Source organism: Xiphophorus couchianus, chromosome 12 (genome assembly GCF_001444195.1).
Source record: "Xiphophorus couchianus chromosome 12, X_couchianus-1.0, whole genome shotgun sequence".
Classification (NCBI taxonomy): domain Eukaryota; kingdom Metazoa; phylum Chordata; class Actinopteri; order Cyprinodontiformes; family Poeciliidae; genus Xiphophorus; species Xiphophorus couchianus.
In genome coordinates, this window is record NC_040239.1 from 17663413 (window position 1) to 17682191 (window position 18779).

The 18779-nt window shown below is 37.3% G+C and overlaps 2 protein-coding genes across 4 annotated transcripts; both read left to right on the forward strand.

Moving 5' to 3' along the window:
* The first annotated feature begins 234 nt into the window (after positions 1 to 234).
* LOC114155094 (insulin-like growth factor-binding protein 3 receptor) lies at positions 235 to 3777 on the forward strand. Of its 2 annotated transcripts, none has more exons than XM_028034783.1 (7): positions 235 to 438; positions 1323 to 1507; positions 1865 to 2132; positions 2215 to 2314; positions 2569 to 2713; positions 2795 to 2935; positions 3075 to 3777. In XM_028034783.1, exons 2-7 carry the CDS (start codon positions 1358 to 1360, stop codon positions 3093 to 3095), a joined length of 825 nt encoding a protein of 274 aa, XP_027890584.1. In that variant the 5' UTR covers positions 235 to 438; positions 1323 to 1357; the 3' UTR covers positions 3096 to 3777. The 2 variants fall into 2 exon arrangements, with proteins under 2 accessions (XP_027890584.1, XP_027890585.1); XM_028034784.1 differs by having other exon boundaries at positions 242 to 438; positions 2572 to 2713.
* A 1173-nt stretch (positions 3778 to 4950) lies between these two features.
* morc2 (MORC family CW-type zinc finger 2) lies at positions 4951 to 18547 on the forward strand. 2 transcript variants are annotated; one of them, XM_028034774.1, is made up of 29 exons: positions 4951 to 5098; positions 5501 to 5551; positions 5691 to 5837; positions 6864 to 6917; positions 7014 to 7048; positions 7131 to 7199; positions 7288 to 7378; positions 7464 to 7572; positions 8643 to 8802; positions 8892 to 9003; positions 9126 to 9251; positions 9349 to 9428; positions 9514 to 9596; positions 9727 to 9812; positions 10877 to 11017; positions 11095 to 11249; positions 12264 to 12392; positions 12501 to 12606; positions 12730 to 12862; positions 12955 to 13038; positions 13478 to 13729; positions 13816 to 14058; positions 15194 to 15307; positions 15603 to 15660; positions 15733 to 15871; positions 15959 to 16126; positions 16747 to 16840; positions 17386 to 17574; positions 17679 to 18547. In XM_028034774.1, exons 3-29 carry the CDS (start codon positions 5770 to 5772, stop codon positions 17745 to 17747), a joined length of 3147 nt encoding a protein of 1048 aa, XP_027890575.1. In that variant the 5' UTR covers positions 4951 to 5098; positions 5501 to 5551; positions 5691 to 5769; the 3' UTR covers positions 17748 to 18547. The 2 variants fall into 2 exon arrangements, with proteins under 2 accessions (XP_027890575.1, XP_027890577.1); XM_028034776.1 differs by lacking the exon at positions 15194 to 15307.
* The last annotated feature ends 232 nt before the right edge of the window (positions 18548 to 18779 follow it).

Here is an 18779-nt window from a genome sequence, read left to right on the forward strand (position 1 = left end):
AACATTGGACAAACACCACAATATGACATGGCTCCCCAAATCACCACCGACTGTAAAACTGCAAAACTGGGAGACATTTAGGAGTATTACCAGCTGTTAGCTCAACTATATCTAGCATTTTTTTTTACTTTTTGAGATGTACATGTAAATCTTTTAGTTAATGTTTATTGGCTCAGTTCTGTCAGCGACTATTTTCCAACAATTTTATTGGCGAAGACAACTAACTCAGATTGGCTGGTACGTCATGTGACTTACGTAAACAAAGTCGTCATGGTAATGCACGGCCGTAAACTAGAAAACTGTCGTGGTTATGTTTGTGTTGCTATTTTGGCTGTGCTAATGTGAAAACTTAACTGGAGACTTTTAATCTACTTTCTATTGATGCCTTTCACAGAGTATATCCGGATATTTGGAATGACATAAAGGCGCTGTTTTAAGGTATGGAAGTGTCATGCGAAGCTACTTAGCTAGCAACAATTACTGCACTTAGTGGAGTTGTTGAGTGGACGTACTCGTCTCCAGAGTAGAGACGGAATATTAAAAACGCTGTTTTACTGAAGGTTTTTTCGCTTCAGAAAAAATGATAAGAGCAGACATTAAGTATGGCACTCTCAGACCAATGTATTTATACTGAATATAGTTGTAAAAATCATTAAGTTCTACAAAGATAAATGTCATGTTTTCTACAACTTGACACAATCTCTTTATGTCTTAATGTATATCTTTAAACCTTTTTTTTTAAGGTTTTGTTTTTCTTTAGTGGCTTTTATTTGAAAGTAGTTCGACAGGAAACACGGTAATGAGGGATGGGGAAGACATGCGGCAAATGTCGCCAGGCCGGGAATCGAACCTACGACCACCCCCACGAGGACTAGGGCCTCAATACGTGGCTCGTGCTTTGCCCCTGCTCCACCACATTGACGAAGCTACTGTCTTGAAAGTTGTTTACTCTTTGAAACCGATTAAATACTGATGGCTGACATTCAATAACTTTATTCTCTATCCTTCACAATCTGACACATGTAAGCCCTGAATTCTTGAAGGCTGATTCTTGTTGATTCTTTTAAGTTTTGTTTTTGAGGCCAACTTGAAATAATGCTGCTTCTGTGGTTGTTTTTGAGATGGCTGTTTACAATATTGAGCTGACAATGCATTATGACTTAAATACTTTGAGCAAGCAGGGATAGCCCCAATTAAAACTATCCCTGTCTTGAGAAAACTGGCCACAAAAAATCACCTGAGGGCTGAGAGGTCTACAAAGGATTCAGTGACAGAGCTTTAGTCAAACCTGCTTCAATGATTTCATACTTTTCTGTTTGCAGCTTCCTTCATCCCAGCTGAACACAGAAGCCTGAAGATGAGTCGGGGGTCTAACCTTAGAGAATATGTATCCCACAACCCTCCAGGGGTAACTTTCTTCCTGTGCCTCTTAACTCTTGCATTCTCATTCATCGTTCTTAGCTCTTACAGCTACTCTCACTCTCTACCTAACCCTGACATAGAACAGGTAAGGTCGCATTCACCTTCATCCATGATGTCAAGAATTCATTTTACCCACAAATATGACAGTACAAGATCAAAAGTGCTCTTGCTTGTGTAAAAGGTTGTTCACCCAAAGAAGTATTTCAAAAAGTAGGGCTGTTTTGTTAGTTCTGTTTAAAAATGTTACATTTGTTTGTTTAGATTTTACTTGTGTTGCTTCACACAGGATGCTGTTTATGTTATTTTCCATTTTCATTATACTAGAATCCATTTATTTAATAGGAATATGATTTATAAATGCCCTTTTATAACTATTCTGACAGGTATTCCAGGATTAGACAGTGTTTTACTCTGAAATGAATGTTCATTATTCTTGTCACAGGACTGGAATACTCTACTTTCGTCCTTCTCAAAGTTTCACTTGTGTGAGAAGAAAAATGCAAGTTCTCCAGCCCACGCCTCCCCAATTGCTCCTCTACAAACGATGCAGGAAAAGGATAAGAAAACATCAATAAATGCAACAAGGAGTTCTTCTGTCACGGATTTGCATCTTCATGTTCCTCTGACTGTGACTTCTTCCTCACCAAATGTCACGCTGAAAGACATTGTTCTGTTCACAACATTAACAGCCAGACAGCTTAAGCTTGGAGGTTGTGTTTTTTTAATCTGATCAGTTTGAAGTGACAATAAGCTATCCTTATTTCATTAACAATTTGTTATTTAATTTTCCAGACAAAGAACTTGTTAGTTTGGCATTGGGGATCTTACCTGAAGACAGTGAACACATATGCCTCACTATAAGGGCTCCAACACACATCCTACCTATGACTCCGTAAGATTACTGATAAGTTTATTTGCTATCTATATTTTTTATAGTTCTCTCAATGTTTAATGGCACTCTTGGTTCATAAGATTAAAAAAAAATTACTGGAGAAAGATTGCTTTTTTAAAACTAACCATGAAGTTGTAGTAAATTATGAAATTATTTAAAATATTCTTACACAACTGGTTGTGTCAATAAGATGATTTTTAGTGATCAGTTTTGGTTCAATTTTTGTGAACATACACTCTCATGTTATTTTTAAGAAGGCTCGTTCCAGAGTGCTCTGCATCAGAGTCAAATATTTCAAGGGTTCCTGTGGAAGTGACCAATCATCTACCTGCATCATCTCAAACGTGCTACAGTATGCACTTTAAGAAAGACCCATCCTTCACAGTCATGTTAACTCTGGTATGGAGTGCCACTCTTGAAGAATATCCTCATTTCTGCCTTGATAATATTCTACCTTATTTTTCTCCATTTTATTTTTAGGAAGAGAAAAGTGTGGTGGTGAAACATCTGGTGGAAGTCAGCGTGTCGCTGCTTGGTGTTTGTTTGATTCTCTGTATAGCTGCAAGCTTGAAAACCTCCGTACCACACCGAGATTATCTTACAGGACAAAACTCTCAAAGTGTAATTTGCTTTTTTAATGATCTTAACCTTTGATCACTTTTTCTCTAATATCTGTTAGCTGTTCTGGTCACATATATAATACTATAGAAGTGACTAGAAAATGTTTAATCTACCTTATCTTCTTTACCGTTTTTTACAGGAGCCTTTGATTGAAAGCTGAAGTGTGACAAGGCCAGGAAATTCTTTGGCAGATGAAACGGAGCAAAATATTCCCACATATTTCACGACACACTCGTTTACATGGTGTTGTTTGCGTTGCACCAAATACTTTTCATTGCTGCTGACCTTGTAACAGCTGCACTTTGTTATCCTAAATAAAGTATTTACAGAAATACTTTAGCAGTTTTTAAGTTTGGCACATGCAGGTATCCAAATTATGTAAATGTATGTAACATTTTAGTATAAATCACAAGTCGCAATGTGACTGTGGCATCGTAAAGATCTCAGAGAGCAGGTGCAACATGTATTGGTATGTGCTCTCTGCTGTGAATATGAGTTCCCTGACTGCATAATTGTATAAAGTGTACATTTCTTTCTATGTTTTAATTTAATGAACTTTGTATATCAAGGCCAACTGCTTTGCAAATAAAATTTGGTATCTTAATTTTAATGTGAATGAGAAGAACTAGTATTGTTTTATGATTGAAGTATTCCACGTAAATTTGGCGAGAATGAGTTCAATTAATGTCTGTGTTTGGCATGTTTTATCATTAAATATTCTCGAACACAAATCTGTGTAACCTCCATTTTTGAACATTCCCATTATGTTTGCATAAAATGCTGATAAATACACTGTTGTAAACAATAATTACCATAAGCATCTAAATTCTGTCAAACCAAAACTAGTCCGTGGTTCATTGTTTTCTGCTGAAGGAGTCTGAATTTGTTCTCCAACTCACTATCCAGGTTGAACAAGTATGGTGATTTTGCCCCTTTGTTATTTCCATTATTACAGATACTAAATTAAGCCATCTTATTATTTCCATCTGGCCATGGATCAATTTATAGTCATGTGGGTGTTTTGTACAAATTCTGAAGTGGTTTTAGTCATAATACATTTTGAGGAAATGTGGTTATGAATCAACCACATTCATAACCAATCAACCACATTTCCTCAAAATGTTTTGACATCTATCTTTTGTTTTGACTTGATCAGTGCATATAATATCAGACATTAATCAACTAGCCCTACCAGGGATTAGAAGCACACAAAAATGGTGTGATAAAGTATTTATACAATTTTTTTTATTTTCTTTTAATTGACCATGTTAAAAGTGTAGGCTTTTTCATACTCAACTTTCCAGAGTTTTCTGTGTTTTATAATAAAAAAGAACAATGACACACAAGGCAAGGAGGAACAATACATGGACAGAAAGGGAAAGAACACAAGGGGAAAGGTTGGACACAGGAAGGAATGAAGGTCAGAAGGAAGCAAGGTTAGAACGAAGGAAGAGGAAGAGCCCAGGGAAGGTAAGAACAAATAAAACAAGAAAGAAAGGGCATGAGGAAAGGGCATACCAAAATGAAACACAAAAAATGATGAAGAAGTAGAGAGTAATCTGGCAATATTCATATATTTTCATACAAACATTTTCTTTTCCCATAGCTACCAAGCTCTGAAAAGCGCTGAAATAAAATCTCACACTTCTCCAAACTGTGTGGAAATCCTTTATTAAACTGAACTTGGGACTCTTGAACTGTGCATTTTGACTGTCTGGTCCTTTTGACTCCATAAATTTAAGTATCTCCAGTTGTACTGGTGCAATAGTTTGAAGACCATGGTCTTAAACTAACACTCAACAAATTTAATTTCTTATTTGTGCATGTTAGAAAGTAGACATATGTCTTAAAACCTCCCCAAACAAATGTAGTTGATCGTTGTTTATTTTTGACATTTATTTGTTTGATAATAGTTTTATATTTTGGCGCAAACAGGTGCGCTTCAACTCCTTGTGTGCACCGGTATGTAATCTTGCTTACGTAGACGGACGTAATCACCAATGGTTATTGAGAATCGTGCCATGTTGTTTTCCTATTGGTCTGCGGAAAGACAGAGGCGGGATTTGTATATTGTCAGGGCGCTACGGAGAATCAACTATCGCCGTCGAAGAAACTGGATTTTACGCGGCCTGTGGGATTGGTTTATGCTAAGGAGACCAAGACGTAATGTTACAAACTATGTATTCCTCTAGCGTGTGATTATTACAGTGTGAAGTTTCTGTCGTATTACAACGGCCTGCAAATTTGGTCAAAATGTCAAGATTTAGCTAACGACTGTGAAAGGCTAGCTAGTAGCGTCGTTGCCCCATAAACAGTCAAGGGATGCTAATGTCCGTTAGCTGCAGTTTTAGCCAGACGGTAAACATTAGTAACAATGGATGTCCAAAAGATAAGCAGTTTATAACATGCATACATAAGTAAACACGAAGTTGCATTGCTTCCCAGAAGTCCAGCTTGTCTGTATGCTGATTTTAGTCAGTCATATGTGGAAACGTGTTTTCAGGCAGCACTGCGCCCAAAAGACGCTCCTTGATAAAGTCACAACATTTTGTTGTTCTTCAACAGGCCTCCCACGTGGTCCACCCGAGTTACCTTCACCTGCAGGGAGTCTTTTACGTGAGTGATACTTTTGCTATGCTGCATAGCGTCCATATCAGTTAATTTTGTCTTACGTCGGACTATTAGTTAACGAATTAGGGAGGTGTGCAGTTTAATACATATGACTGGTGATTGTAATTTTAACTTCCCTTTTCAGAATGAAAGCTCTCGACTAGAGCTCGTTTGGTCAGGAAGAAGGCAAACAGGAAGGAAGTAGACCATAACTTTGAGGGGCCATGGCCTACTCCAGCTACAGCAACCTGAGCAGAGCTCAGCTTACCTTTGAGTACCTGCATACAAACTCGTAAGTACAAACATTGACAATATGACCAGTTTATGATCTTAGAGCAGCTCAACTTTATGACAAAAGAAATCGACTAAATCAAACAAGATTTAAGATTTTCAGTTTTTAAGCCAGATAAAAACCAGGAATCCCTCCATAAAAAGCCCTTTCCTCTGTCAGTGAACACACTAACAGAAAATATGATGGATTATGAAAAAGCGGTATCACAATCTTTTACAGTACCTTTAAAGAAACATTGAGTCCTGTGTGAGATCTGAATCAGCTACAGGGAGGTTATTGGCGCTACAGTCTGTGGGCTGTGTTAATGTGCAGACTGTTACACGCCCATTCACTGGACACACCTTACAATTCAAGCTCTTCCAACAAGTCTTGCCTCCCATAACTCATGTGTTGATTTAGTTTGTAAACAGGCTCATCTCAATAAGTTAGAATATTATTGAAAAGTTAAGTTGTTCAATTTCATTAGTGAAAAAACATGAATGTTTAGACCCGCACAATCATATAGAGAACTGCTAACATGCAGACCCTCCACAGGGAGGTTAAACCACAACACATAATTTAAAAAAAAACAAACAAAACTGTTCATGGCATTCTTCTGCCAAGCAAATTTATTGGGAAGTTAAGTGGAAAGAAAATGGCCTCAAGCAATAGGTATACAGACAGTGTTGAGAGGATTGTGAAGCAAGCTTAATTGGAGGTGCACAAGTATATGTATACACCTAAAGCTTGGGTAATATAAGTTTGTTTGTATGAGAAAAATCCATGTTTGGAGAGAAGCAAACACCTCTACAAAAACTGAACAAAAGAAGAGTTGCATTATTATGTTGCCGTCAGCGTACTTGGCTGGCACAATTTACGGTGTTGCTTGGAAGCATGTTAGTTATGCTCACATGAAGTTTACAGAACATTGCAGACAGAATACATTTATACTGCAAATTTGGAACAAGAAGTTCCAGATTATTTATATTAGGAGAATGTGCCCTAGCCTTTATTTTTGGACTAAGAATCTTAATTGTTTGCTCTTAGAACAACCCATGAGTTTTTATTTGGAGCCTTGGCTGAGCTTGTGGACAATTCAAGGTAATACGTTTGATTGGAAACTAATTTTACCAAGATAATGTTCATTAAACAGATTTTTTTCTAAATTCTGCGTTCTTTCTTTTTTTCTTTCTACAGAGACGCCAATGCAACTAGAATAGACATCTACACCGGTACAGTTATAAGTGCTTTACCAGTTTTACACATTGAGTTGTTCACAAAGATTGCATTTTATAACTGTTGTTTCTATTCCAGAAAAACGACCAGAGCTTCGTGGTGGTTTTATGCTTTTTTTTCTAGATGATGGCATTGGAATGGACCCAAGTAAGCAAGACTTAAAAGTAGGCTCATAATGAGGTTTTTAGTGATGTGCTCTTCTTATTGTGTTTTCGAAACATCTCCTTTTTGATAGTTGAGGCAACCCACGTGATTCAGTTTGGAAAGTCAAACAAGCGCTCCCCAGAGTCCACTCAGATTGGCCAGTATGGAAATGGATTGAAATCGTGAGTGCTTTCAATCTGTTTGATATTTATTGTACGCAGCTGGTGTAAAAATGTCTCACATGGGATTTTTACTTTGTTGTTCCAGGGGCTCAATGCGAATTGGGAAAGACTTCATCTTGTTCACAAAAAAGGATAATACGTTGACGTGTCTCTTCCTGTCGAGGACTTTCCATGAAGAAGAAGGGCTTGATGAGGTCAGACATCTATTTTTACTTGCAATATCTAACTCATGGTGTTTTCTACCAGCACATAATGACATGGGTTGGAACATATGTGTGTCTATTTTATGCATTGAAAGTTATTTAATGTGTTATTATGAAAAAAATGTTGTGTAGTGAGGCATATACACAGGCGTAGCAACATCAGGTTTATTCAGCCTCTTGTCATTTGTTTTTGATCTGTCAAGTAATAAACCTATTTTCTACTTCTCAGTCTGAAGATACGAAAATAACTTTAGTTTAAAAGTTATTTAATGCCTGCCTTTTTAAAACATGTTATTCATTTCAATCAGCTGCCTCGGGACGGCTTACGTAGGTTTTAAGTAGGAACTCTGTGTTTTAGTAAGGAAACAGTTTTCTCTATTACTGCTCTATGTTAAATGAGTAACATGACATTTACACCACTGCATTCAATGTAAAATAATCATGTTAGGTTTGGCTAAATAGGTCTATGCATTTCTTTTTCATTTCTGTATTGCTTTGGATAGAGGTGTCTGCCAAATTCATAAACAAACGTTTCTGAAACTAAGCTAATAATTTATAGCAGCAGTGAGCTGTGTTAAGAGGAAACACACTTAAGTAACAATTCACCTTGGTATGACAAGTGTTGGACAAATTCACCTTGCTATGACGAGCGTTGAACAGCATTTACTCTTTGTTCTCATTTGATTAAAAATTAAAGGCCCCCAACAGAAGAGTCTTTCAAGCCAGGATTGAGATGTTTGATGCGCTTCAGTGTTTGTCTAAGGAGAGATATGATGGCAGTGTTGAGAATGTTAAAACTGACCTGCTGCACCTCTGTTTAGTTCCCTAAACATTCTTGTTACCTTATTTGTTGCCAGTTACTTCAGGGAAGTCTGTATTTAACAAAGTTTGTCTTACAAATGCATAATTATCCATCAGATCAATTTATTGGGAAACCATGGAGATCTACTAGAAACTCATGACTTTAAACATCCAAATTACCACCAAGTTGTTTTTAGAACATGGCTGATATTTAAGCGTTTTATGGCAGCGTGTTGAAGGTTCTGATCTTCTCATTTCAGGTGATTGTGCCACTCCCCTCCTGGGACCTGAAAACCAAGGAGCCCCTGACCTCTGACCCTGAGAAGTATGCAATAGAAACCGAGCTCATCTTCAAATACTCTCCTTTTAAAAATGAACACCAACTCATGGAGCAGTTCAACAAAATAGAAAGCAGCAGTGGTAGGCACATAAAAAAATCTTTTTATTTTATTTATTTGTGAATAATTACATGAATAAAATTGGTTACCTCCATCTGTTTATTTCCTAAGGCACTCTTGTGGTCGTCTACAACCTAAAGCTGATGGACAATGGAGAACCAGAACTGGATGTAGAGTCGGATCACCAGGACATCCTCATGGCTGGGACACCTGCTGAAGGAGTGTGAGTTTAGCCAAAGGACTTCTTAGAAAGACTAACAAAGGAACCACAACATCATGTGAAAGACATCACATACTGTAACTGTTTATGTGTATCAGTGTGAAATATTTTGAACATCTGCACAGGAAACCAGAACGGAGATCATTCAGAGCGTACACTGCTGTTCTGTACATCGACCCACGCATGAGGATTTTTATCCAGGGACATAAAGTCAGAACCAAGAGACTCTCCTGCTGTCTCTATAAACCAAGGTAACATGACGTCAAATGTATTGACTCTGAATTCACTTTTGCTGCTTTCACTGACTGCATATTCTTGTTTTGTTTTTTTGTTTTTTTTACTAAAAAGGGTTTATAAATACTCATCAACTCGTTTCAAAACACGTGCTGAACAAGAAGTGAAGAAAGCAGATCATCTTGCAAAAATCGGTGGGTGTCTCTGTTATCCGTTGGATTTATTAAACAGTTGCTGTATTTTTAAGTCAATCTGATCTAATTTTTCCCTGTATGTTAGCTGAAGAGAAAGCGAGAGAGGCGGAGAGTAAGAGCGTCGCCATGGAGGCCAGATTAGGAAATGATCTGTCAAAAGAATCGAGGGTAAAAAAAATCTTCTGTTCAAGTTGTCGACATAGAATATCTTTTAAAAAATTTTCTGTCATTTAGTGAGATGAATCTTTGTGTAACATTTCACTTTGATTTTTCTCACTTATTTTCTTCATTTCTTCAGGCAATTCTGAGAAAAGTTCAGGATTCTGCCATGATGCTACGAAGGGACGCTGACATTCGAAAGAGAAATCTAGAAGCCAAACAGAAGTATGTCTTCCCCCAGAAGCAGATGCAGTTGGCATTGAACGTTTGATCAGTAGAGCAGAAATATTTCTTGTCATTTAGTGCACATTAAATATATATATATTTATTGTTACATGTTTATAGTGGGTGCATCTCAGTAAGACCTACTGCAGTAAACTAGAGGCTAGAGACCACAACCACATTGTTTGAGAATACCTGATTTCACTTAAGACTTTCTTTTTAAAAATCCTTATAAACTTGCATTCATTTTAAAGATGTTTGTTCAGTATGTCTTATTGAATAAATTAGATGTATTTGTTCAAAGACCTAATATATTTTAATATGCATGAGTAAGCATCAGGGGAAATCATCTTAGTATTATACAGAAGCAGTACACGTGCATACTGTTTTTATTTTTATGAACTTTGAAGCAGCTCAACCTCAATGAATAGAACATGTGGGACTTATTAGTTTAACCTTTGTGTTTGATTACTGAACTGGATTGATTAGGACATGGTACTGTGTTTTATTAAAGGAATATAATTTCAGTTTTAATCTATTGTTAATGTCAATATATAATAAACGGGTTGGGTCAGTGATCACATTTCAGTCTGAGGACAGGGTAAACGATAAAATCAAAACTGAAGACATAACTGGAAATCTTATCAAATCAGCCACAGGAGAGTGAGGAGACAAAGGAAAATGCTCATGTTGCTGCATGAGCATCTTTTCTACTTGCCTCCAAGTGTCATCAATTGAGATATTTCAGTCAGGTGTATACATAATTTTGCATATTCTACTTAATTAGCCCTTTTTACATTAACCCAGCTCAAACAAAAGGGATTTTCTGCTCTGTGTGTAAACTAATCAAAATTAATCCAAATTTAGATGAAGAAAACTTGATTTATGAGTTCACACTTGTTGTCTAGATAAACTTCAACAATATGGAATGAAAATTTAATTTGTAGAAACCCTTTTAACCAACAGTCTAAAAAAAACTTGGCTGTTGATTAATTTCTAAGCCTTACACAATTTAATCCATAACACAAACTCGGATTAACAATCTGCTCCACTCACCTTTTTCTCAGAGCATTAAAGGAACCCAAGGACTTGAATTTTATTTTTGGAGTAAATATTGGGCAGCGGGAGCTGGACGGGATGTTCGTGTACAATTGTTCTCGTCTCATCAAGATGTATGAGAAGACGGGTCCTCAGCTCGAGGGAGGCATGTACGTAAACACAGTGAAACTTCAGCGTTCTGTCACTTTAGGGCTTGAATAAAATAAAATAATCTTTCTCTTTTAAGGGCATGTGGAGGTGTAGTCGGAGTTGTTGATGTCCCATATTTGGTGCTTGAGCCGACCCACAACAAGCAGGACTTTGCAGATGCTAAAGAGTATCGACACTTACTGAAAGCCATGGGAGAGCATCTAGCCCAGTACTGGAAGGACACCAACATTGGTAAGTGGTTTTTATTTTTTAGACTGCAGTTTGTATCTGTAACAAAGCTTACTAGAAACAGTGTAAGTGATTATGTTTATTATTGAGGGCTTTAAAATACGTCTTTCTATCTGACAGATCTTCAAAGTAATTCTTGGTACATGGTTGAATTAAGTGCTTTATTTCTATGGATCAACAGCATATCAAAATGTCGAACCTTTATGAAGCATTGTACTTATCCATCTGAGAAGTTGAGACAATGTCCTCCCATGTGTGAGAACGATGTCTGCAAAAAAAAGTTTTGTTAATGTTTTTAATTAAATAAGTAATTACTGAGTTTATATTTTGAAAGTTGTTTAATGTCTTATATTGGGGACTGGTATTGTTTCCATAATTAACTTGAAAAAGTAAGCAGTCTATTGATTAATTCTTTTTACTGATTTCTTGATTTCTAAAGTAACTAAGTTAGATTACATGTTGTTTTATTAGTTACATCCAGCAGCTGCTGACTTCAAGCATTGAGGCCTGTAAATGCTGCAGCTCAAGTTGTATGATGTGAAAAGACTTAGACTGACTTTATTGTCATTTTGCATGCACAGGGTGTGTACAGAACGAAATTTCGTTGCATACGGCTCAGGACAATGTTTTGAGCTTCCAATGTTGTGAGGTTACTCCAGAGTAAAATAAAAGAAAAGGTGGTTTGTAATTGGGGACATTATAGCTTTGTGAGTTTTTTCTGAATTTATAATATTAAATAAACTTATGTTTAAAAGTTTCATTCTAAATGAACAGTCTTTTCTGGAAGCAACAACTTCCACACAGAAAATTGTTGTTGCGGTAAGTATGGTCTGTTAAATTATCAGAAAAGGGTTGGATTTTTAACTTTTCCTACCGAAAACCCCTGGTAGTATTAACATGATGTCGACATTAAATGTTTAATAGATGCAACAAGCAAGGATAGGATTGTTTCCTTTTAGAATAACTAAAAAGTAACTGCATGACATTGTAAGAAATGGTGTTTTTGTGTTTGTGCAGCCCAAAAAGGCATTGTGAAGTTCTGGGATGAGTTTGGATATCTGTCTGCCAGCTGGTCTGCACCTCCATCCACAGAGCTGAGATACAAGAGACGCCGTGCCATGGAGATACCCATTACTATTCAGTGTGGTAAGTTGCACATGTTGATTTAGTGTTTCTTTTAAGGGTATCAATTAGGTTTCCCTAAGGATATACATTAGATCAAACTTGCCCTGTGGTTCTGCGTATTATTTTTAGATAAGTGTTTGAAGTGGAGAACGCTGCCTTTCCAGATGGACGCAGTGGACAAACGCTACCCTGACAGCTGGGTTTGTCTCATGAATCCTGACAGCACCCAGGACAGGTGCACAGTGAACATGTCAAAAACATCTGCACTTTAAATTTTAATTGTTTGTATAACACACTTCCTCACGCCAGTATATTTGTCTTATTTTTAATTATTCTAATAATTAAAAATTTGTTTCAGATGTGACGCTCCAGAACAGAAGCAGAATTTTCCTGTTGGTGTTTTAAAGAAGGACAAGCAAACAGCTGAAGACAAACAGAAAGAGCTAGCAGAGAAAATCAAACAGCAGCAGGAGAAACTAGAAGCCTTACAGGTATTTTATTCACATCTATTTTCTGCTACCTCCTTTCATCCATTCAGTTTTTTTTAATAACACAGTATAAATAATTCATTTCTTTCAATCAGAAAACCAGCACAATTAAATCTGCAGCAGACATCAAAAAGCTCCCACTTGAAGTCAGCATGAAGCCAACAGAGACTTCGGGTCAGGTACGACTTTCTTGTGACTTTGATTTATTTTTTTTCTTTCCCTAAAGTTTGTTAGATTATATTGGTTTCATAAGCTTATTTTATTCATCTATCCTCATTACTGTTCTTATAATGCTTTATGTTGATATTATTTAGAAAACACAACTGCACTAAAACTGATCTTTCTGATGAATCTGCATTTATCTTGGGGGCAGGGGGGGGTTAAATAGATTCAAGTGATTTTGAAAACTAACAATTACTTGGAGTTGTGTTGAAAAATTTTAATTACATTAGGGCATAAATAAATTCTTCTTTTCTTAACCTCAAATACAAAGTAGAAAAGCTCTGATTTGACCCTGAAGTTTATGAATTTGATTTATGAAAATCCAAAGTAATTCTCGAGGGCTATTTTAACTTTGATATAATTAGATTTTCTCTTTCCTCCATGTTGCTTATTTAGGCAACAAGGTCTTCTGAAAGGACTACGTCACGCCCACGCTCCCCGCCTCTCCCAGCTCACCTGAAGAATGCTCCGAGCATCCCTCTGTCACGCACAGCTTCTCAGCGTCCCACCCGAGCGTCTGCGACTCCTCCCACTCCACTTAAACCAGAACTGTCCAGGACCAGAGCTGCAGCAAAGATTCCTCCGTCTGAAACAAAGGCTACACCCAAAGCTTCTGCAAAAACACCTCCACCCAGTCGCAGCTCTCGGGTAAATTGAAGTCTTAAGGTATCCAAAGTTTTCTTGCAGTTTCCTTTGGAGAAGATTTGAAATACTCTTGTTTTGTCCTCTTATAGTCCTTGACCAAAGCGTCACCCATCAAACCAGCTGCTGCTGGACAACGCAAGAGGATAATTGAGCAGGAGGAGAGTGAGGATGAGGAAGACGATGATGATGATGATGAAGAGGAGGAAGAAGACAGTGAGGAGGACATGGAAGAAGAACCACAATCGAAGAAATCCAAGATGGCTACCGCTGCCAGTAACCGTGGTAAAGTGGTGGAGAAGGCCCTGCCTCCAAAACGAGGGAAGTTGGATGAGGTAATAATACAGAGTTGACTGAATGTCATAAAAAGCATCTTATGATTACATTTAAAGATCTACGATATAATGGGTACTACTGCTTGCAACAGCGTTAGACGACTCTAAAAACCAAAGAATAGATGCTACTGAGTCTGTCTGCATCAGGAGTGGGAATCTTGAAGTTTCTCACAACTTGATTCAAAATCAGTTTTCGATCAAATGATTATTCTTACAGTTTTTTGCTTCTATCTGAAGGTGTTGAAAAGATTCTCATGATCTGCCTTTGCAAGACAGAATGACAACTTGAGACACTAATGTGTCTTCTTCACATTTAAGTTTTAAATATCAATCCATGTTTAGATGGAGTTGTTGCAAGCTTCATCATGTTAGTGTCACTTTGGTGGTTTTGGTTAAGGCATTGGCAACCTTTTAGTCTGTAAAGTGAAGCTGTGGCACAGTGAAAAACTACAGGCTGTCCCATACTTCATCTGAAGCCAAACAGTCAACGCACAGTCAGGAGTTTCTTTCTATGTACGGATTACTTGGGTTGTTACCAACAGCTGGTGAAACATTCATGTCAAATAGCATCTTTAGAAATATACTTCCTTTACCTGTTGTACCTTTGGTTCAGTAATCACAGCTGCGTGATCTGTAACCTCACATGGCCCCGTAATGGAAGCTTTGTTGTTGAGAATGTATCATCAAACTATAATCTGAAAGGGTCAAAAACATAATTTCTGAATATCAACACTTTAAGACAAATGCTGAAAATGAGAAAAGATTAAGAAAACCTTTTATTTAACTTCTTTATTTCTAGAGACATTGTGCACATACAGATGTCTACAAATTCTTTAAATGTGTTTTTTAGTTTTTAGATATTCATATGACGTATGAAATGAAGCTGTGAGGGAAAAAAATAATAGATGAAGACAGTGAACATAGATGTAGTGTAATGTTGAGCCATTATTCACCTTGTACTGTATGCAGATTCAACCAACTTTTCCTCTCTACAGAGTCAGAGTGCCTCAACAAAGTGGATTACCAACTGAGCAGAATACTACATTAGATAGATTTTAATTGGAGACTTTTTCAAATTAATGCAAGCTGCTCAGTTAGCTTTCCAGTCAGAACCGATCTGCTATTGACCTTGCAGGATAAAACACACTCTCATGCTGAGAAGAAAGGATTGTCCACTACTGCACGGCAGCAGCCACCTACACCAGCCTCTAAAGCTGTTCCCACACAACAGCAAGGGGCTAAAGAGAAGGTAGCTTTACAGGGCTCCATCACTACTTCCTTGAAAATAAGTCTAGGCTGGGTTTTCTCACAGTTTCTAACAATCAAGAGATTTCTTTCTCATCTGATTAACCTTCTTGTGTCTTCTAATCACTTTTTGAAAATATATTAGTTGTTTTCTTAACACATAGCACTCTTCTTTAAGTCTGCATGCTAGGTTCACCCAATAATCACAATTTCTCAAAAATGTTTTCCTTTTTCATCCCTCCCTCTTCAGTAAAATGTTGCTCTAGTACTGTGGTGGTAATATGTTTGTGTTCTTGCAGGTTCCTGAGAAAACGCAGCAGAAGGAGCCAGAGAATGACACTAAAAATGCTCAGAAAGGTCTGTTAATACACATAAAATGTCATTTGTGAAAAAGAGTGTTTTGTTTCTACAGATATTTTGTTTTTACAGACAAAGGTCTTCTGGTTGAAGTGCGCGTCAATAAGGAGTGGTTTACCGGTAAAGTCATCGCTGTGGAGGCAAATAAACAGAGCGTTCGCTGGAAAGTCAAATTTGACTACGTACCACGAGCGACACCCAAAGACCGATGGTAAGACACATCATCTCGCTTCATTTTGAATTTAAATTCATACCGCAGAACATTATTTTTATTTCCATGTTGTACGTTTCTCTAAAGGGTCTTCAAAGGCAGCGATGAAGTACGGTTGATGCGGCCACCGTCTCCTAACTCCCAGACTCCTGACACCCAGCAGGAGACGGAGAAAGGTTCTGCCCCCATGGAGCCCGACACGACTCAGCCTGGAACCAGTCGAGAGGTGACAGACAGCCTGGTGGCCATGTTGAGGTGAACTACATACCGTACAGCTGCTTATCATCAAAAAATGCATTTTATTCAGTTCACTTAAGGATTCACATAGGTTTTGCAAACAGAATTATGTTTTTCAAGTGTTTATTTTGGTTCATTTTACCAATTATGGCTTACAGCTAGTGAAGTAACATGCATCCCTATTTTTCTATTTATGCACCGTAGATAGAAAATATGTTCTTTAAGTGATTAAATATATGTCTATATAAAAATGTATGTGCAAGCTTATAAATTTAATGTCTAATTTGGTGGTGCTGCCACCAACTGTTTTGGAGGGGAACTGCACCCAATGACTCTACCCTTTCTTGCAGCTAATTTATAATCAATGTAGAAATATTTTTAATACAAACATATCATAGCCTTGACAATCCTGGAGAACACAGACACCCTCTTCAAGAAGCGTCATACATGCAAGCGTCATGGATAAAATATATTTAGGATTTTCTATAATATTCTAAGTTAGCTATAGACTATAATCATCTAAATGCTAAAAATAAATGGACTTTAAATATAATTTTAAATTTTTAAGATGTGTGTTACTAATTTCATAGAATATCCACATGATGTGACTGTAGTCCTTCAATCTGTTTGTGTTTCAGGACGATGTTGCGTTACTTCTTCCCTCCTGCTTTCCGGATTCCCAAGGATGATGTTAACAGCATGACAGCTGAGGAGCTGATGGCCTTTCCTCTGGTGAGAAACATGACGCAACCAAACACGTCCTGGTCAGTGTTTTGTTGGTTTGTGGGTACTTTTGCTGAGGAAAGTCATAGTCCAACAAATTGTTTGAGTCCATGTTTGAACACAAACATAACATAATTACATGGTGTGCATCTGTATTGTGATTTTGTCTCAGTTTGGTCACTCACAGATCTGACTCAACACAGTTAAAAACAACCACTTTGCCCTCGTTGTTCTCTTTCATCATGAATGTCATTGCAAAAGGGTAAAATTGATTTGTTAGGGAACACCCAAATTTGTTAGAAAAACAGATTGATAGAAACGGCCTGTGATACAGATTTTTAATTACAGGGTGGAATTTTTAGAGTGTATTTGTTAGCGGCAGCAGAGCAGTCTGAGAATATAGCTGACAATAAATCAGACAGTAGAGCAACAGCTGGTTCTTGGAGATGGTTTAAATACTCCCCATCAGACCCTTTACATCATAAAATAAAGAGAATGTCACTAAGATAAAGCGAGTGGTTCTGATGCTAACAGAGTTTTCCCCCTCTCTGTAGAAAGAGTATTTCCAGCAGTACGAGTCGGGGCTCCAGTCGTTGTGTAACTCGTATCAGAGCAGAGCTGACGCCAGAGCCAAAGCTGTGGAGGAAAAGAACAACAACACTGAGGTCAAACTGAAGGAAGCAGATGAAAAACTACAAAAACTACGAACTAACATTGTAGCCCTTCTACAGAAAGTTCAAGAGGTAAGAACTACTAATCTGAAATGTACATTGTTTTTCACTTTGCTGCATGTTGACCCATTTGATGCTGTTCATGATTCAGCAAACTTGTTTTCTTGACATTTTAGGATATTGACATAAACACGGATGATGAACTTGATGCATACATAGAGGACCTCCTAACCAAAGGCGACTAAAGAAGACTGAATGGATAAACGCAGCAGAAGCTGATAAAGACTGAGTGTTCACCTCAACTGTTGCTTACTGACAGCTCCCAAGGACCACTGCTTCTGTCCAGTGATCCATGAATATTTGGGGATGTTTAGTTTTTTCGATCTCTCCACATCTTAAATCTTAAGTTTGATTTGTTTCTGTATTGTTGGTTAGCCCTGTGGTTTTCCTTTTAGCCCTTTTTTATATATCTCCTTATAGACCATGTCTATCTGTTTAAAACATGTTATATCCATTTAACGTAATTTGTGTAGGTTAATGGAAGCTCCTTTTTATATGTGCAGCTTGTGATAAGCTACACTTGTTCTTTATTTGATCCTCCCATCAGGTGGATATTACACACCATAAGTGGCAGCACAGCAAGTCAAAAAACACACTTGTCTATACAGTAACTTTTATTTTTGTACACTAAGAGAAGCATCAGTGTTGCCCGTTATTTGTTCATCCCGGTTAGTGAACCAAGTGTGACATGCCACATCCACCAATGAGAACTACAAGCTTGGTTTTATCAGTATAAACGTTCCTTCAAAGCCTCTACATTTATGCTTTGATTGTTCTTTGCTTATTTTTGAAAGAAAAGCTAAATGTATGTTTATCATTTAGTGACTGTGTTCTTCATTTTTGAAAAGATTTTTAGCAAGTCATGGAAATGGTTTATTGAATGGTGCATGCTTTTCAGTCTTGTTCTAATTGAAACAAGTGTTGTGTATTTTTGACAAACTTTACTTACAACAATAAAACCGGTTCAGGATCCATTACACTTTTATTTGCCTGTGTGTGATGCATTAACTTGAAGTCCAAAGTAAAACACTCTGTCGACACCCTTATTGCTTGTAATTTCTCAGCATAATTGTACAGTTTAATTTTATTTCATCTGACTTCAGACCATGAACCGTGCATTCTGTATATTATAGCAAAAAGTAGATCATAATCTTGAGGTTTGAAGAAAAATGCATTTTGACATATTCTGAACAATGTCATTTGTTTTGGGGTATTTT